The following is a 21504-nucleotide window of genomic DNA, read 5'->3' as shown; positions in this document are numbered from 1 at the left end:
GCAAAGGATTAAATTAAACTAAAAGCTTCAACAAATGTCACAAAACGCGATTGCAACTCCTATTGAACAACAGTCGAACAATAAAAGCAAAACCTAACCTAGAATGCTCAGAAAAATTCGAAAATTTACAGAAGTGTACTAGACACACAGACGTCTAGCACACAAAATTTGAGATGATTTGGAGTTGATTTGATAGGGAAATAAAATACGAGAAAATGACGGACAGAAGATAAGAAAACTGAAAACTGATTTCAAATTGGTTTGAAAATCAAGATGATAAGACTAGCTAGGGAGGAAGTATCCATCCCCCGACAATCACACACAACACACTTTGTCCAATTTGTGACCAACTAACTCAATTGAAGATGCTCAGATTGACTCGGTACGCTTGAGCACAATCTATTACTCTTTCTTACTTTGTACGTTAGGTAGGAAGTGCTCTACACCTAAACTATTCTCAAATATTAATTGTAACCTAAAGGTACGTTTATTAGGTTAAACAAGTAGAGATCAATGAGCATGAAAAGAGTTTGAGCAATCACTAGACATCGCAATAAACTTAGCGCCTTGCTAAACCTAGGGTTTCGTTTACTCGCTAGTGAAAACTACCAATTACTTCTCTAGACAATTTGAGGGTCCGATATTGACCCAGACATTAAATAATCCAAGTATTAATTAGAACCCTAGCATGTATACTAAGTAGGCCTCTAAAGCGCGCACACAAATAATTCATCAATGAACAATCGGTAAACAAAACCTCAACGTCATTAATTGGAAAAACAAATTGAAAATCAAAGCATGTTATGAATCATGTCTGGGGGCTTCAACAGCCCCCTAGCTACTATGAATTTAGTTGCACATAATGAAAATTGAAAACACAAAAAGAGTTCATAGAAGAGGAAGACAACAATATATAACCAAGATTGGAAAATCCTTGAGAAGAGCTTGATCATCTGATTCTCTCGTTCTTTTTCTTCCCCCCCCCCCCCCCCCCCTCCCCTTGCCGGTATGGTTTGGGCCTTGAAACTGAAGTTTCAGTCCAAATTAGAAATTCAGGCAGACTGACCTCCGGTCACTAAAATGATCATAACTTCTTCTTCAAAATAGGTATTGACGATCCGTAAAAAGTTCTAGAAATTAGACTCTTGTAGCTTTTTATTGATATATAACTCATCGTCTGGATCGTTGTGAGCTGATCACAATCTTCTGTCGAAGTTAGATGATAATTTCTGGTAGATCTTCATAATTCTTTCCTTGCACGATATGAATTCCTTTTCTTTCAAGATTTCTCATCTTTTGCTTCATATTCCGTTCTTTGCTCCGAAACACCTAATAAACATAAAAATAACTAAATCAAATAGAAAATACGATAAACTAACAAAATAAATAGGTGAATTAACCATCATATCGTCGCATAATTATGCTCTTATCATGTTTCAATTGTGTTAATGGTATTATAATACATGTGTGATAATACGATGTAGATGACCGGATCAAAATATTACATATTAGTTGCTCGGTTCACTTGCACCTTGGTGCGTAGAAGAATTTTCGGGTTGAGCTACACCATTGACGAAATGAATCAAAACTCAAATTCCCATGACATTCGTCGATCATTTATTATAATTTCGTCGATTATTCATTACTAAAATTTCATCACTTATTTATCCGGGCCCTAATTCATAGAGATTTGGTCATATGTGTGGGACAACAGCATGTATTGGATTTGGAGGTGATCTTGGAGGGTGTGTTCTTATAGGAGTATAATCAACATAGACATCATCTTCACCGTTTGGGGAATTTTCTGGATGATGCGTTGCAGGAACAGAGCCAAATATATCACCATTCAACGGCGGCGGGTGAGTTGGAGGGTGTGTTCTAACTGGAGTATAATCAACCTCAAACTCAACAACTTCATCCATTCCTTCACCATGTTCATGCATGCTCTGTTGTTCCGGCGGCAGTGAAGTTGGAGGGTGTGTTCTTATAGGAGTATAATCAACCCCAAACTCATCAACGTCACCCATTCCTTCATTTTTTTCATGGATGCAATCTTGTTCCTCTACTGCTGTAGATCTTTGTAACCGAATTCCTTTGACATTACTGAGGTGAAGGAACAAAAACAAGACAAGAAGAGAACCAAAAGTGCAGACCGTTTTGGCTGCAAAGCTCAAATCAGCACTTGAATTCCTCATCTCAGGCACAAGTTAATTTCTTAAAGAATCTGTAGGGATGGTAGATGTAGATATCTCGTGCATATATACATGCACCTAAGGAAAACATATCTGGGAATATTTATTGGTTTCAGTTGAGAAAAAAGATGTATTCTCTTTGTTTCTCAAATCAAATTCTTTCATTCCTTCTAATGAAAGATTTAGACCATTCAAAGTTGATATAGAAGAAATGAGTTCAATTGGGGAAAATGTATCAAAAGTTATCTATAAGGAAAGAGTTAAATTGAGTTTGACCATACATATGCCAAACAAGGAATCAGTTCAAAAAGATATATATAAGGAATGATTTAGTTTCACCTGAGAATTGAATAGATTAAATTCAGTGTAACTATGTTCGAATTTGGGTGGGGACGAAGGCAAGTGAAACGTGATTCCCCTTCAAAGATCATCATCCCTCTTCTAAATTTCAAGGACAATTTATAGAAATAAGGTGGTGTTCTTACGTTTCATATGAACAATTCCAGTTGGATCTTGGAAGTAAATGAACCACTAGTTTAGTTTTGACGGGAAACCATGTCAAAGCTAGTAAATCAACACGCACCCATTGCAAGTACAAAACGATGAGAAGGGAAGAGTAGTTCTCACTATTTTCAAGACACTATTTTCACTCTATGATCATAACAGAACCAGAGGTTGAAAAGACGGTTTGAACAAAGAACAGAGAATGATCAGACTGAATCTTACAACTGTCATTATTTTACATGGAAATGCAAGACTCCAATTAACACAATGAAAGTGTAAAAATGATTCAACCCAACTCTCTCCCAACTTTTCTCGTTCCCATACATGGAATGAGTCTCTCGGTATCTCATTCCAGACATTCTTCACAGAAAATGTTTCGCACTTTCCCTAGCCGGAAGATTTTGCTATTTGTATTTGTATTGAAAACTACAAGAGGACTTCTTAATCTGCCACATTAGCTATGCCCAGCCAGACAGATAGTTTCTTTAGGTATCTCTAATCACAATGAAATCCTTACACCATTCCTCCAAGAAATGACTGGAAAAGACAAAAAAAAAAAATGAGAATATGACAAACTATTGCAAGTGACAACTAAATAGAATATTCACGAGTCATATCAATATAAGACAACTAAAATGCAAGTTTAGATACTTCAGAATCAACAATACAAATGGACAAGAATGGGGAAGTAAACGTTTAATAATTTTGTTTTGAAAAAATTGTGTCATCAATTAAGGCCCAAAACATTATTCAGATATAATCTCATAGTTTACCATCCGGCTCCATTGTTCCATAAACTGGAGTAAGGCCATAAAGAGAAAGATACTTGGTATTTCAATGCATATGCCATAAAGTCAAATGTTTCTACACAACTTGAGAATGCTATGTGGCCATGCCTGAGCAATTGGAAGAACTTTCATAGCATGAAAACATAAACTTCCTTAAAACCATGAAATGGTCTTGCTTAGCCCCTCCAAGGGTTTTGGATGTCAACAACACGTTATGGAAATTATGCATTCATGATTCATCTATTGCTTTTCAGTGTCAATATATGATAGTTTGAAAAAATCTTTATATAATTTTGTTTTCATCTATCAGTTGCCAACCAATTGAAATACTTTTTGCTTTTGAAAAAAAAAAAGAAAAAAGAAAGAAAGAAAGTAAAGACCTCACATTATGCATCAATATAGGGCTCAAACATTTGGTGGAATGGATGAATATACCATGACTTTCATCGGAGTACCTGGCTTAGGTGCCGCTCTATTCCCAAACACAAACTTCTTCTTATCAGCAGGCTTTAATATCTGGAAAGAACACATGAGAGACTCATCCACGCTCATCATGGCCCCAGCGTTGTCAAACTCACCACAGTAATTAGGAGCTGAAAATATGGTTACAAGTTGCCTATTAGCAAAGAACTCATATCCATCTTCTACAACCTGCAAGTATAGATAATATCAATCAGTGTAAAGTAGCTGTATGTTGGCAAACTCTTCGGACCAATATTTTTTATTCTATTAAGAAAAAGAATAATCAACAAAGTCTTGTAACTGAAATTATATGGACCTTCAACCAAAAATTATTAACATATATAGACCTGGTGAGCTCGACAAACTAAGTCTAGATCATGCCTCCGAAGAAACTCTGTCACCTTCTCAGCACCAAAGGTAAAGGAAACTCCCCTGTCATTTGGTCCCCAGCCTTGGATGTCTTTGCTTGGATCAGACCAGAGGAGATCACATAGCAAACCACTTTCAGGAACATCAGCAGGTCTTGGTAGGTTCTTAATTTGATTTAGATTTTTTAACTCAGGAGATAGTCCACCATGCATGCAGAGTATTTTTTCATCAATGAGAGCTGCCACAGGAAGGCAGTTGAAGCAATCTGTAAATACTTTCCAGAGTCTGACATTGAACCTCCGTTTACACTCATCAAAAAAGCCATATATTCTGTTAATTGAAGCACACTCGTGGTTGCCCCTCAGAAGGAAAAAATTCTCAGGGTACTTTATTTTATATGCAAGGAGAAGGCATATTGTTTCTAGGCTTTGCTTTCCTCGATCTACATAGTCCCCCAAGAATAAGTAGTTGGAGTGAGAAGGTGGTCCACCAAACTCAAAAAGCCTCAGAAGATCTGAATACTGACCATGAATATCACCTGGGTGACATAATGAAGTCATATGTAAATACTTTTGTGTAACGAGGAAAAAAGGAAACACCGCATATAAACAAGTAGATTACTCCAGAATATGTTAAGGGAGTCATCTCTTTAGGTTATTAATTTATAAATGATTTAGCTTAAAGCATAGAAATAATCAGTTTTAATTTCTACCATGGAGAATTATAAAACTTTGCACCCTACGCATGGAATTTGCTAATTTCATTGCAACACCATAACACCAATTTACTTCTGTCAAAAGAAATAAAGCAAACGGAAACGCTTCACAGGAAAAGAAGAAAATGAGCAACAGAGCATATAAAAGTGCAACAGTATATAGAAGAAAGGCTTATTTTTCTTTAAAGTCCAACCAAACATTTTACTCCATGATACTGTGCACAAGTAAACCAGGATATATAATTAAAGTTTGGAATCTCTAGATAACTAATGAGTGAGACCACAAACCAGTAGCTACCAGGTTTGAAAACAGATGCATATCCTAACAATGCATTAAGCTGGGTTTCTGGTCTAATATAAACATTCATAAAACTAATGTTACGTCATCTAACTAGAATAAAGGGAATGTCAACTGTAATGGTTCAAACTGTTCGAGAGTAGCTTGAGGTAGGAAATCATGCTCTGAAGTTTTCTTCATTGGGTGTAATTTTGCTCTTCTTATCAACCATTTTGTTTGATAATAACTATCATATGTAAGGATACTGATCCATTACCATATTGAAGAATATAATTAAATAAAGTGCAACACCACATGCAACTCAGAACCCCCAGTTCCTACAAACTATTTGTCAGCTAAACCCGCCATCATTATCTAAGTACAAAGTTACAACTTACAAAAGAGCAACAAACAATTTAATTCTATATGCAGAGAAATGAAATCTCAGTGAAAAAACAGATAATTTTTCAAGTTAAATCGAGAAATGAACACAAATTATTCATCTTTAAATTGTTCACAAGTTCATGCTGTATTGCTGATCAAAATCATCTACACCCTTTACACTACTCCTAAGTACAAACAAACTAGGCAACAAGTTCAGTCAAATAACCTCAGAGCTTTTAGCACCGAACATATGACAACTATATTAAATTCAACCTCAGAAATTGATCAATCTATATGAAATACATCAAACCAAAATTGAACCAAGATAAAACAGAACATGGGTATGAAGTAAAAGTACCACAAATCTTGATGGGTGCATCAAGCTCGAGAAGATTAGGCTGCCTCAAGAAAATATCTTTAGACACAAAACAGAGCTGTCTAATCTCAGACTCTTGAAGCTGCACCAGCTTCCCTGGCTTCCCTCGAACTTCAAGAAGCCTAAAGATTATAGAATCAAGAACCGCAGTTTCCATCTCCAACTGACCTCCTCAACCCAAAAACTCAATCTTTAAGAGCAAAGAAAAGACTAGAGAACAAAGCAGAGGAAACCCCAAAACGAAAAGGCCGAATATAAGAATAAAGAACACTGCTTTGGCCCCAAAAGACTTTCATTCCTTGAGGAAGGAAATGAGAAAAGCTAAGAGAGGGGGACTGTGGAAAAGATGAGAGCTTTAAATCAAATGGGTACAGAGGGGAGTTGAGTTCTCTCTGAAGCTTTGGAACAAACGAATGGTGCACGCTGGATTGAAAAGCAAGGAATATGTTCTTTGAAATTTTGGGTTTTGTTTTGGTGAAGAAAGTAGAAATCAGAGAGGAGGGGGATTAAAGTGGTGGGTTTGTGAGTGCGGAAAATGGACCCGTAATGGAACTGAAATTGTGAGAAGTTTGAAACTGGAGAAGGGGCTGGGTGGGTGAGTGCGATGCTCAAGCGGCAGCACACCATATTCTCTCACACTCACGCCACACGGCGGTAAAGTTCGATACTGCTTCTTTTCTCTCTTGTTTTCGCATAAAAATTTTGGTTGTGTGAAGTGACCGAGTGAGCAACTATTTCGGGGTTGCAGTTTGGTCCTTACTAATGGATGACTTTCATAAGTCTGAGGTTTGAACTTTGAACCAAAGACCGTCTAAGTATTAGGATAACTCTCACAATGTTTCTCTCTTCCAGCCTGGCGTGTTTTTATTGGATCAGGATCCTCTTCTTGGCTTAACTATCTCTTTGGTTGTCCTTGACTTTTAATCTCATCCATTCGTATTGAATACAAAAGCTATCAGGTCCTCCATGTCAGCAGCTAAGTATTTAATACTCAATAGTTTGGTTTTCAATACAAACTGATGTCTGTTTTCAAATTTTCTTCCGTCAATGTATGGTATAGAATATGATAAAACATTGCTTATGTTGTCATATCATGTTTCGTTTTTCCTTTCTTGCTAGTTTAAACTGGTCACTCTGACAATTTGATGTCAAGAACGCATTTCTTCATGAAGAGTTAGCCAAGGAGGTGTACATGAGTCTTCCACCAGGGATGTAGCTGCTTCTCGTGGTGAATTTGTATGCAAATTGAGAAAGTTTTTGTATGGTCTCAAACAGTCACATCGTGTTTGGTTTGGGAGGCAATTCATGCGTAAGGTTGGTTACAAATAGAGTAATTCAAACCACACCTGGTTTCTCAAGCATCAACAAGTGAAGGTAACAACCTTAATCATTTATGTCAATGATATGGTAACCACTGGCAATGATACCATAGAGGTCTCGAGAGATAACTAACCTCTAAGTTTAAGATGAAGGACATATGTTAAGTACTTCTTAGGGATTGAGGTAGGTAGGGGGAGAGAAAGCATCTACTTGTGTCAGACGATCAGAAGTACATTTTTGATCTGTTGACAGAGACATGTATGTTGGATTGCACAACTATCGACACACCGATCGAGCATAACCATAGTCCAACAGAATATTTAGACCGAGTACCTAATGATTGATCTCGCTATCAGATCTTAGTTGGGCGCTTAATTTATTTGACCCATACGAGACCGGATGTTGCATATGTAGTGAGTGTAGTAATCGAGTCAATGCATGCATAACCCGAGCGACAGTCACATGGATGTTGTGGTAAAAAATTTAAGGTATTTGAAGTCAGCTCCAAGGAGAGGAGTTATGTTTTCTAAACACAACAAGATTCTTGATGTTTGTAGCATCACAGATGCAGATTGGGATGAAAATATTAGGATATAAGGTCGACATCAGGTTACTTTACCTTTATTGGAGTAGCCATGAGGTCTTGGGTTCGATGTGAGCTCCTTGCAGCATGTTTTTGCTTTTTCTTTGCTTTTTGTTGTAACATTCCATGTTATATGTTGAACTTGAACACATTTTAATCTACTTTTATAATCTACTTTTCTTTGTCCAAATTAGAAAATTTACAATTTTGACAACACATTCGTCTTCAATTTTGTAAAACAGGTCATAAATTTGTAAATCTGGTTCATACCATATAATTACAACATATGAACATTTATTACAAAAGTTTCAATCAAATGTCTTTATGTTTGTAAAAGCGTTGTGAAAAATGTTATTATTTTCTCAATACAAAATACACCACTCAAGTACAAAACCGAGAACTATATTACATGAACGAGGACAAATAGTCTATTCGGTCTAAATCTGAAAATTTACCATCTCGACAACATATTCGTTCTCAATTTTGTAAAAGGGGTCATAAATATGTAAGTTTGGTCTAGACCTCGTAATTATAACATATGAACATTTTATTACAAAATTTTCAACCAAATGTCCTTAAGCGTTGTGAAAAATGTTATTATTTTCTCAATGTAAAATACACCACTCAATTACAAAACCGAGAACTATATTACATGAATGAGGACAAATAGTCTATTCAGTCTAAATCTAAAAATTTACCATCTCGACAACATATTCGTCCTCAAGTTTGTAAAAGGGGTCATAAATATGTAATTTTGGTCTAGACCTCGTAATTACAACATATGAATATTTTATTACAAAATTTTCAACCAAATGTCCTTATGTTTGTAAAAGCGATGTGAAAGATGTAATTATTTTCTCAATACAAAAAACACAACTCAATTATAAAACCGAGAACCATATTACGTGAACGAAAACAAATGGTCATTTTGGTCCAAATATGAAAATTTACAATTCGACAACACATTCGTCCTCGATTTTATAAAAAGGGTCATAAATATGTAAATTTGGTTCACACTTCGTAATTACAACATATGAACATTTATTACAAAAGTTTTAATCAAATGTCTTTATATTTGTAAAAAAAATTCAAAAAAACCACGGTATAGAAAATTGGTGGGTACTCTAGAATTTTCCTAAAAAAAAAAAATTCAAACCAAAATCAAAATCATAAAGATGTTAGAGAAACTATTAACAAAACCTAACACCAAAATATTCAAACCCAAAACCAAAGAACCAATCTTTTTACCTTGAACGCTTTTGGAGCAAGGGTAGAGCTACATAGGCTAAGAGCGTTCCGTCTGGTTTCTCCACCCTTTTTAACGCCTTCTCCCCAAGAGTATCACGAATAAACCTCTCTGAAGCATCACGAATATTTTGATCATGTTGTATTTATGGAAGTCTTCTAGATAGCCTTAAGATTTTTCTGTAATTGAATTTTGATAATTTTAAATCAAAATGCTAGACAATATCTGTTGGTACAGGAAAATATAGGTAAATCCATCTGTGTTTTTACCTTTCAGTTTGCAATCAATAATTATATATTTTCCAACTATATAATATATGTACTCCAGTGAACAAAAACATTGGATTTGGATGATTGCTGGCTTCAATATTATCACACCTCATATTTTTTTACTTTTAAATATGTAATGCTCTTTTCAATTGAAACATATGCAACCTTAATTGTATTTTTAATTCAATTCTAGACAAACGATACTGTTGGTTTTATTATCGTGGTCAACATAAAAGAAACTTATAGTCAAAACTCTTAAAATAAAAGATAAAAAAAAAATGCTTTCTAGCTCTCTTTCAAAACATAATACTCCCACAAAATAATAGCACCCCCAACATATCCAGAAAACAAGGAATATTTGTCCAAGTTTTAGCTGCTGATAATGGTAGATGCTTCTTTCTTCTTCTTGATAAAAGACCCAATATCATAATCTTAAATCCATGTACCACCGAAATTCCAAATCATTTTCCATCTTTCACAGAAAAAGGCATCTATGTTCTTAGAATCGACTAAAAACAATCATTTCAGTGATGTTGAATTATCATTTTACACAATCTGAATCGACGAAAGAAGAATGAAACAAAATTAAACAAAAGTAAAAAAGGATGGAAACTAAGTTGATGGTTTACTCAAATCTAGTATACAAATATAATTACCATATACTTCAATTTTGAGAAAAGAAATACAGTCTACTTTATCTTGAAAAAAATCTTGATGAATGACCAATTTCATATACATTTTACTGAATAAGAACTTGGTGTTTAATACATGTAGCACTATTATCATAGATATATAAAATATATCAAAACATTGATAAATCAGCTGAAGCTTGCAATGAAAAATTACTGATATACCTGAATCTAAAACAGTTGTATGTAGGACCTAACTGTTCCCCAAATCAATAGTCTGAAACATTTACAGTGTAACGACTTACTGCTATTCAATTCTGTAAAATGAAAAAAAAAAATCAAAATAGTTACACAATGTGACATAATTGTCAATATGCAAATTCAAATCCTAAAATGCTCAATCAAATCACAATGCTATCCAGTCAAAAATGAATCACATAATTTTTTAAAAAAATGCAAACATGTGTAAGAAAAGATAACTGAGATAATGCAGAATTGCACATGAGGAACAACAACATAACACCGACACCCATAATTTTGGCATAGGATGCATATAATAAACAATAAAAATGAAACTCAAGACCAACTATTATTCCTGCATACCTTTATACTTTAGTGACTAAGTAGACGAACCTATAGGTCCATAGTAGGTGTTGACAAAGAAGAACAGTCGGCTAAAAAAGATAAGTCAATAACTGAATGAGTACAATAATAAGAATGCAATGATAAACATTTGTTAGCTCTATTGATTATAGCCATACGAAATTCAAAGATATTCAACACATTAGTTCACGGTGGCTTACCTATGAGGTACTCCTATGGATGCAACTGATATAATTAAGGCATGATGTAAATGCTTGCAATCCTTTCTACAATGTGGGAGTTTCAGTCGTTAATCATTTACAACAGATGGATTAGGACCTACAGAAATATCGTAATAAGAAACATCACTTCAAGATTGACAATATATATAACTCACATTGTACTATATATGCTTGTTCAGTATGTTCATACGATGTAAGAAATGTATCTAGATCCCCAGCAACATGCTCATTACTTTGATAATGCCAATTAAATAAAGATCATATCTTTTCCATTAAATGTTGATATCACATTCACAAAAGCAGGACAAAATGGAGCTGTGCAAAGAAAGTACCATGCTTGTGGTGTGGTGGCATCACCAAAAGTGAAATAAGGGAAAGGATCATGGGACTGCTCTATATGAAATCAAAAGAGTTACCGAACGGCAGATTAAGAAAATCTGATGACTCGAGCATAAACAAAAACAATGGAGTTGTTGACGACAAATCCAATATCCAACCCTAAACCCCTGCATCACTAAACACAATCATTAAAGGCAACTGATTCTTTCTTTTATCGGAACTAATGAAAAAGTAAAAACTAAAATCAAAGACGAACCTATAAACGTCGTTTCTGGATTGATCAATGTACCTGGACATGAGAACCCATACCTCTATGTAACAGAAAAAAACAGGGAAACAATGATCAGACGACCCTCACTGAAGAACCATAACCAAAAAGTAAAAAGGAAAAACATAAGGTCCTTGAGTTTAATCTAGGACACAGACCCTCTTGCTTTTGGCTGAAAGATCGATCACTGGTCACTACCTAATTCCTTGAGTACTGATTAGTGCTCTAAATCACAAACTTTACAGATTTTAATTAGCTCAGATAGCATTTTATGAGTAGAGGACTAACATAAACCTAAAGACGATCAGTACCTAAACTATACTGAACATAAAACTAATATGTACCTTAAGTTAGTCTCTTTCTCTTTATTTATTACAAAACTATATTGATCAGAAAACTAACTAAATTAAGTAGAAAACTCATATTAGTAACCTAAGGTAGCATTTCAGCGATTCTGAGGGATTAAAGTATTGATCAGTACATTAGGCCAAACAAAAAAAAAAGGAAATTCTATATTCAAAACCAAAATACAAAGCTCACAATGAAAAAAAAAAAACAACTTCCACACATCCAGAAAAATCATAAGAATTAAATTCAGTTTACCCCCTTGTGGTTTGGGGTTGACTTCATGTTAGTCCCTACACTTTTATTTTCATCAGTTTACCCCTTGAACTCTTCAATTTCTGTCTGCCGTGCCCAAATTCTCATATTCCGTTTGAATTGACCTTTAATTATCAGCAGTTAAGATCCGATTTGGACATATAAGGTTCGATTTGCCCAAATTCTAGATACTGGCCTCACAGTTAAAGTTAAAATTATTAGCAGTTAACGTCCGATTTTGACAGAATATAGGACATTTGGTCACGCTTGAGGAAAATTCAAAAGTTTGAGGGGTAAACTGATGAAATTGAAAGTATAGGGATTAACATGAAGTTACTCCCAAACTTCATGGGGGTAAACTGAATTTAATTCAAATCATAAACATGCTTACAATTATTAGATTGACAAATCAAATCAGTACCAATAATTAGAAAAGTGAGGAGGAATGGTACAACTATCAGATTGATTTTGATGGCGCAACTCCAAAGAAGCTCTTTCTTGCCGAATTAACACAAAGGAAATTTCATACAAACAACAATACAAAAACCTACAAATTGAAATCCAACACAATACAATGAAGGTTGAATGAAAAAGAAATACCTGGATTGGACTGCAATCAAATCTCACCTCGATCGTTGTCAAATTCAGTGGAAGATGCAAGAGAATATCATATCAGACTTAGAAACTGGTGGAATCGATCCTTGAGGTCTCAAACTGCAAAGAGACAAAGCCCGAATAAATTGAAATCAAGGGAAACGAAAAACCTAATAAAAAATTCAATGAATGAATCATGAAAGAAAGTGATGACAGAACCGGAGGTAGAGGATGATATTCTGAGATGGAGAAGCGGTTGAGGGCGAAGCTAGGGTTTTGGATTGGGAAATAATGGGGAAGGGGGGTTGGGTGGTAGTGGGGTGTAAAGGAGGCGAGGCTTGAGAAATTAGTGTATAGACTGAGCGAGCTTTGGATAAGAAAATTATTGAGACTGGGTGATTGGTAGGTCAATAAGAATGGTTTAACAATCAGATCGATTTTGCAACTATATAAACTTACCAGCACTTGTTCTTTATCTTGGTCAGTACCCAAATTCGGATTGTTCTTAAGAGTGTTTAGGGTGGCGAAGTTCGCTAAGTCTGGAAGCTTCAAGATTGAGCGCAATAATTATGGCTTTAGCCTTTTATATACGGTCGAATGGCAAAGTTGTTATTAAGACAAAAGGAAGGATAAGTAAGGACTTTTAGCAATCAACAACGAGGGTAGAACGGGTGTCACACTGTCCATGTGAATAGTGATTATGAACAGTGTTGGGAATAGTGTATGGAAAATAGTATTATTGTAAATGTAAATGGTCCTCATCAATGGATGTTTGTCATATGTCTAAGGTTCGAACCCTGAAAGCGCCTAATTAATAGGATAACTCTTTCAGAGTTTGTCTCTCTTACAGCTTAGCGTGCTTTTACTAGATCATATCATATTGGGTGAAGCACCACTTTTCTTAGGGAAAATTTTAAGAATAATACATGACAAATGGTCTACTCATAATTTTGGTGCTTCAAGTTTCAAAACAATCAGAACGGTACATGAAGTTGTAATCTCGTTTGAAAATATGTACATGTCATTACATCCTCCGTTATATTATGTGCTTTCTGTCAAACTTTGAGGGGCAAATCCGTCACTCCATAATTCATCAATAATAAATTTAATTAAAATATTTTTTTAGAAGATTAAGAATTAATAAGAAGAGAGAAAATAGAAGAAAAAAAAATTGTTGTATATCTCCTTCGTCCCCGATCCAAACCCAGAAAATTAACTCAAACTCTTCATTGAGTATCTCTGATTCCGCAGGGTCTACCATTCATGGAGTTCATACTTGCATCGATTCCTCCCATCAACTTCTCTCATGTTCTCTCTCCCACTCTCCTTCGGTGAACCCACCACTTTATTCTCACAAAACACCGTCTACCTCCTCCAATCCCCCGCAATGTCATCACCTCCATCATCTAGAAGTTGGCTGGTCAAGGTCGAAGAGTGCGATAGAACGTTTCCATGGAATCCCATCACCTCCCGGCGAGCGCATTAGGTACTCAAACAACGACATGTCGTCTACAGAGTATCTCAATTTGTTGGAGTTTGATATGATCGAGTTGGGGAAGTCGTACTTTCTGAATTCTGAGATACATCCATGGCTCTGGTTCGAAGAAAGTGATTGTGTTGCCTTCTGAGATTGCCAGATTGGTGAGTGTTTGATCTTGATTCTATCTGACAAAGGAAACTTGGGTTTTGCTCAATTTGTTGGAGTTTGATATGATTGAGTTGGGAAAGTCGTACTTTCTAAATTCTGAGATACATCTATGGCTCTGGTTCGAAGAAAGTGATTGTGTTGCCTTCTGAGATTGGTGAGTGTTTGATTCTAATTCTATCTAACAAAGGAAACTTAGGTTTTGCTTAATTTGTTGGAGTTGATATGATCGAGTTGGGGAAGTCGTACTTTCTGAATTCTGAGATACATCCATGGCTCTGGTTCAAAGAAAGTGATTGTGTTGCCTTCTGAGATTGCCAGATTGGTGAGTGTTTGATCTTGATTCTATCTGACAAAGGAAACTTAGGTTTTGCTCAATTTGCTGGAGTTTAAAATGATTGAGTTGGGAAAGTCGTACTTTCTAAATTCTGAGATACATCCATGGCTCTGGTTCGAAGAAAGTGATTGTGTTGCATTCTGAGATTGGTGATCTATTTGATTCTGATTATATCTGACAAAGGAAACTTGGGTTTTGCTAAATATGGAGATCCTAATTCAAAAACTCAGATGATTTAGATATGAAGGTTTGGTTTTTAATAAGCTTCTCGCTCCAAACTTTTGGTACCCCGTTCTTAAACAATAATAGTTTTTTTTAACAGAGAACAATAATGGTCTAGAAGCTACAGTTTGGATCTCTTCCGCCTTGAGTTGTTCTTGTGCGGCTGTCTTCTTCAACAGAAGGTAGTATTCGTGTCGGTGCTCTTGCTAGAGATGACTATAGTTTGGAGGTTGAAGGAGAAAGTGGACATTCATGAGGTGGAAGGTCGAATCTTCCAGTTTCAGTTCAAAAGAATGAGAGGAGAAACATTAGAATCTTCACGGAGGCCCTTAGTTATGATGCTGTCAGAGATCTAAGGTGGTTTCAAAGGATTTTCAATCTGGGTTTCTGTGAAAGCATCATATTTTCATGCACAATGAGAAGATTTTGATCTATATCAGCAACCTTGGGTATATCTAGGTCTATCAGACGACGCAGCAGAGGAAGGAGATCGTCGAACAGATCCAACCGGCTCATGATGTGAGATAGCGGGCTTTGGAGCAGAGGTCCTTCTTTTTCTAGCAAGAGTTGTCTGTGGATCTTGAATTCAAATTTGAGAAGTGCAAGGGTCTTTGCAAGCTGTGGGGTTTGTTTGACCACAAAAATGATGGGTGTGATAAGGCATTGGTGGCGTTGGGTTACAATAACGGGAGGAGGTGGAGATTAAGGTGTCGGACCCGGCGTTGTTGTTGCTAAGGAAAATGGGACTCGGCTGGTGGGGTGATGGAAACTCCTACTTTTTTGGCATATGCAGACTTGCGATCAACACAAGTTTGACTACTGCAAGAATTTTGGGTCTGTCCCTAGCCTTTTGGGCCTGGTAATGGGTTAGTGCTGGTGAGGGTTGATTCAGATCCAGCTGGGTTTGGTTATGGTCTAATGAAGGTGTTGAGGGTAGGGCTGGGAGCATGCGAATTTACCCTTATGTTTTTTCATGTATTTCAAATTTACCACTCAACCCTTATTTGTTGTTTTAGACATTATCTTTCAAAAGAGATAACAAAAGGCTGTTCATTGACTGAATAGAGAGAGAGAGAGAGAGAGAGAGAGAGAGAGAGAGAGAGAGAGAGAGAGAGAGAGAGAGAGAGAGAGTAGTAAGTAAGTAAGTAAGTAAGTAAGTAACGTAAGTAAGTAACGTAACGTAGTAGTAGAGTACGACGTACGAACAAGAAGAGAGTACGANAAGATGAAGAGTCAGAGAGANNAGAGANGAGNGAGAGAGAGAGAGAAGTTTTGTAAATTACCAAAAAACTGAGGACAAAATGGTCATTACGCAAGCATTACAATAAGCATATATGACAAAGGCGTAAATCAGCAGAAAAGTGGGGGCAAAACGGTAATTTTTGCGACTGATGATAGTGTATGAACAATGTTCATCAACCACTGGGAAACAAGGCCAATGTTTCTTGTTGATTCAGCTCCGGGGAGCTTTAAGGCTAACGTTGGAGATGTTGTTGTCCTAACATCTGAGGTAGCAACTGTAACACTCTAAGGGGTGTCTCTAAGTCGAGGCTTTGCAGATCATTTGAATACGATGGGAAAATACTTCGTTCCATTCTAGTTTCTTTTCTAACATCGTGCATCAGGTTCTCACTTTTGGGTTTCTTTATCCTTATTTTGTATTAGTTGCCTGTTAGGTTGCTACGGGCTTAATTTTGTCGTATACCTCTTTTAATGAGTGATTTCTATGTAACCATTACGAACTAATAGATTTACGTCCCTATTAAAATGCATAAGTTCTTTTTTAGTAATTGACAAGACGACAACTGTATTTTAGTTTTTGGGCCAAGGCTTGAGCGACGGCCGCTTAAGGCCGTCAGATGCAGATGGTATAGATCAGAGAATTACAAGGAAAAAAAACAGAGGAGAAGATGAATCACATACCGAGATGACGAAGAGCAGAGAGGGAGATACAAAAGAGCTGAGGAAAGTTGTTGAAGATGATGAACCTGATTGGCGGTGAGTGAAGATGGTCGGGACGGAAAAGATATGAGGCGAGGAATATATTAGGTGTGCGCAGCTAGGTACTGTAGCTATGTTACAGTAAATCAACAGTGATCCGCCCAACTCAAAAATAGTATATTGTAAGGGCATCTTCAACAAGGTGAGTCAAAACCCATACTTAAACCTATATTTTGAATCACCTAAACCTATTACTATTCAAACTCATATTTCATCTCCAACCATTATGTCAAAACCCATACTCATACCCAAATTTTAATCATTTTATATAATTTGGGTATGAGTATGAGTTTTGGTTATCAACAAATAAATAAATTTCATATATAGTGTTTAAGGTTAAATGATTTATATAACAACAAATAAATTATATAAATCATACAGAATAATTTAATATAATATGTTGTCCTAGTTAAAAATAAATAAATAATATTTGTATTTTTAAAAAATTAATAACTTGCTATTTTTATACCGAAAGACAAATATAACATGACATTGCAGGTGTTAAATGTTGATAGGATGGTGAGATTGCGGGTTAGATTTTTATCTGCCACGTGACAATGTCTATCTTCTCAATAATTACATATCTGATATCCGATAAGATTTCAGATCTCGAATTTTGGGTATACTTTAGCTCCTCGTGTCTTTGCGTGAGAGGCTAATGAAATTACGTTTTAGATCTTTATTTGCCACGTGTCATATCTTATCTTGATCAATCATTTTTGGTTCGTTCACAAATACGAGGCTCTTCACTCCATAATATCTCATTAATTCACAAACACTTCTCTCTCATATTAGAATTCAAGTTCTAAGTTTCATTTTCGTATCATAATTTCAATGAATAGGTTGAGGAAACTACTAATGAAGGAGGAGGAAGATTCTGTCACAAGGAATCGTCAAAGAGCCCTGGTGATGCAGACAGCTTCCTCACACATTCAGAGGATCCAAGAGGAAGAATCTGAATGGGGTAGTTCCCAAGAAGGCTGACGATATACCCCTAGAGAGTGTGAAGCTATGAATCAATGACTGAAAGCTCTTTACTTCACTTCGCCGTGTCGGTTCGAAGGCGATATTTTTCTAAGAAGGTATCGAATGCGGCCTCATGTGTTTGACCAGATGATGCACGATGTTGCTAACCATGACTCTTACTTCGTCCAAAAGCTTGATGCCTCCGGTCGGCTTGGCTTGTCAACTGAATAAAAGTTGACTTGTGCCATGAGGATGCTTGCTTATAGGCTTCCCACCGACCTATGTGATGAGTTCCTCAATATAGGAGAATCTATAACTTTGGAAATTCTAAGTCACTTTACTAGAGCAATCTGGAAACTGTACCACAAACATTACCTCCATCAACCATCAAAGGCAGATTTATGGCGGTTGCTTAATGTTGCTGACAAAAGAGGGTTCCTTGGAATGGTTGGAAGTTTCGACTGTCTGCACTGGCAGTGGAAAAACTGCCCAACCTCATGGCAAGGGCATTTCACCGGTTACAAAGGAAAGCCGACAATCATCCTGGAGGCAGTTGCATCGTACGATACTTGGATATGACACGCCTATTTTGGACTTCCAGACTCTCTCAATGATAACAATGTTCTTGGACAGTTTCCGCTATTCGACGAAGTCTGTAGAGGTGAGTCGCCTCGAGTCAAATACCATGTTGGAGATCGCCAATATGGTCAATGCTACTACCTAGTTGATGGGATCTACTCGAAATGGGGGACTTTTGTGAAAGTAATTAAAAACCCGATCACGCCACAACAAGCTCATTTTACAAAGATGCAAGAGTCATTCAGAAAAGATGTAGAGAGAGCATTTGGAATACTCCAAGCTCGTTTTGCAATTGTGAGAGGACATGGAAGATATCTAATACATCATGATGACTTGCATTATTTTGCGTAATATGATTGTTGAAGATGAGCGCGATGAAACTGAAGATAATTATGATGTTGATCTCGATGAGGTCCCAACAAGATCAAGGAGAGCAGAAATATATGACCACTACGAAGTAGAGCATTTGGTTGAGCGCGATCCTCCTGCACTTGGGGAATTCATGCGCTGATACCAACAGGTTAGATGTCCAATTGTGCATAGAAGCCTCCAGGAGGATTTGGTTAATCACCTATGGAATGTGAAGCAACAGGCAGAGCAGAACCGCATGTGAAGTGTTTGTATGCTTATGCTTTCAATAATTGGCGTTGTGCCATGGTGTGTTATGTTTATATGTTTGCATGTTTGCTTCTTTTATTTATTTGTTGTTTGTGTGTTTAGTATTATTGTAATGTTTGTTGTTTGATAAATAAAATTGAGATTAACAAAAGCAATAAATTACTCTTTAATTATAATTAAAAGTCAAAAAGTACATTCATTTCATGAATTAAAGTACCAAATGAAATTAAAATAGAGGCAACAAAGTACAATTAATACACTGAGTCATCTTCACCTTTAGATGAAGCAAGTGGTTGGTGTAACCCGGCATTGTAAGCTTGTTCCTCCCTCTCAATAACCATAGCTTGCTTCCTTTCCCAGTAAGCCCTAATTGGGGCGGGAAATTTTGATGGATCTACCGCCATTGTGGCTGCATCATCCACACATTCTTATGCAAGTCTAGTCTCCTCCCTAAGTTGTGGCCTGTGTTCGAGATCGCGATCTCATTGGTCCGCAATTCTTTTCATTTGAGCTAAGAGTTGAGATGTGTCATCTTGCTTGCATCTTTTCTTAACAGCCCTTTGAGCTTTTTGGTTTGGAGGGCGTGCATGCACATTTGAAGGGCTTGGGGTTCCCTCAATGGGTGTACCTTCTCCGTTCAAGTCAATAGGTGATCGACCACTAGAGATTTTATCATCCAAGGACGAAGGTTTGCTAAACTTTTCTATATCCTTCAATATTGGCCAACAATGCGCAAATTTAAACTCCTCCCCCAAAGACAATGTACGATATACAGACCTAGCTTGCACTTCCTATATATTCATACAAGAAATAATATATAAGTGGTCATATATATAAACATGTATTAGTGATTATAAACAAGTAGATATTAATTGTCATAAACATAAATTAATATTAGTAAATTCCTTATATTGGGTTATAAACAAATAAATACTACCGGTTATAAACAAATAAATATTACCAAGTCAGTGGCATTTTCACCACTTGCGTGAGCGGCCTCCTCTTTGGTAAGAGCTTCATGCCACCTTGTGGAACCCGGTCTAATCTTTCTCCAACGAGCTTCACACCCTCCTCCCGATCTAATAACGGAACCGGGTGGCTTGCAAGCTTCATACATTTCCCATATACGATCCCATACTTTTTTCTTCTCTTGACCGGTAGCTTTGTCACCGTCTTCACCAACCGCAACCACCACCATGCACAACGACACATCTTCGGGGTTTTTCCAAACTTCTCCTCTAGGTTTGGGGTTGGACATCTTTAAAAAAAAAAATTGAAAACTAGCTAGATGAAGAACAATTATGAAAATAAAGAGTGTAGAAGGAGGAGAGAAGTTTTGGAGTGAAAAATTATGAAGAAGGTGGATGATATTTATAGACATTGGTGCAAATTACTGTTCCAACGGGTAAAATAATTTTCTATATTTTCCTCAATTTTTTTTCTTCTTATTTTTCTAAGGTTTTTTCTATTTGAAAATGTGATAATTGAATTTATATAATTTTCTATATCATTTTTTCTTTTTCGAATTGAATTTATCTGGACTTTTTATTTTGAATGAAATGAAATCTGAGTCATCCATTTTTTGACCGTCGTAAGCCCACAACTGAGCTCACGTGGGATGACCCACTCTGTCCAGCTCCCTTCAACGCATGCCTGGCGTCCGCGTTCCTCCTGTTTTTTGTCCGCTAGCGCGCGTCTGCACTAGGCGAAGCTTCTGGCATTTGGCCTCACCTTCACGTGCTTTGTCGTGGGTCCCATGCCAACCCAAATGGGTTTCCTCCTTGCAAGTCGACCCAAAATAGGTCGTGGGTCTTGTAGGAACCCATATTTAGGTATAGGTTTTAATTGTTGGAGATAAGTTTTTATGAGTTTTGACTATGAATATGGAATGGATTGTTGGAGATGCCTAAATGTAATATTAAGTTTAGAATAACAGATGAATTCGTCCACCAATACTGATGGACCTCTTAAGTAGTCTCGAGGCTTTATCAATTCACTATTTATTGTTGAATTTAATTTGTTCACAATAGGCCCAAATACCATGATATTATTGCCTGCGAGTAATATTTGAGCTGATGCCTAGATATTATGATCTGAGTGAACAGTGATTTCTATACCATACAACTGAAACTGGTTTCCATGCACATCGTATTAAGTACATAACATCACAAGAGTGAATGAAGATGGATTTGCATCCATAGCCTGTAAAAATTACACGGACTAACCCGAATAATATAAGGCCTTAGATGATCACATCCACCTCTTTATTTTGGTACACAATTCATATTAATAACCAAACTAGGTAAGCATAAAATGTTCAAGGCAATGCATGCATATGCCTCTCTTAGTTTGCTGTAGGAGGTTTGTGCGGTGGCTTCTGTGGCGGCTTCTGCGGGG

General features: G+C 36.5%; 2 protein-coding genes across 2 annotated transcripts; both read right to left on the bottom strand.

Annotated features, from left to right (window-relative positions):
• Nucleotides 1-2707: 2707 nt before the first annotated feature.
• LOC101299172 (serine/threonine-protein phosphatase PP1-like) lies at nt 2708-6715 on the bottom strand. Its single transcript, XM_004296315.1, has 4 exons — nt 6050-6715; nt 4294-4853; nt 3940-4135; nt 2708-3233 (listed from the first exon to the last, which is right to left on the bottom strand). The coding sequence occupies exons 1-4, from the start codon at nt 6222-6224 to the stop codon at nt 3196-3198; spliced, it is 969 nt and encodes a 322-aa protein (XP_004296363.1). The 5' UTR covers nt 6225-6715; the 3' UTR covers nt 2708-3195.
• A 12874-nt stretch (nt 6716-19589) lies between these two features.
• Nucleotides 19590-20365, bottom strand: LOC101292302. The gene is made up of 2 exons (XM_004297771.1): nt 20069-20365; nt 19590-19898 (listed from the first exon to the last, which is right to left on the bottom strand). The coding sequence occupies exons 1-2, from the start codon at nt 20363-20365 to the stop codon at nt 19590-19592; spliced, it is 606 nt and encodes a 201-aa protein (XP_004297819.1).
• Between the last annotated feature and the right edge of the window lie 1139 nt (nt 20366-21504).

Source organism: Fragaria vesca, linkage group LG4 (assembly GCF_000184155.1).
Source record: "Fragaria vesca subsp. vesca linkage group LG4, FraVesHawaii_1.0, whole genome shotgun sequence".
NCBI lineage: Eukaryota > Viridiplantae > Streptophyta > Magnoliopsida > Rosales > Rosaceae > Fragaria > Fragaria vesca.
This window is presented reverse-complemented; position numbering and strand designations above follow the sequence as displayed.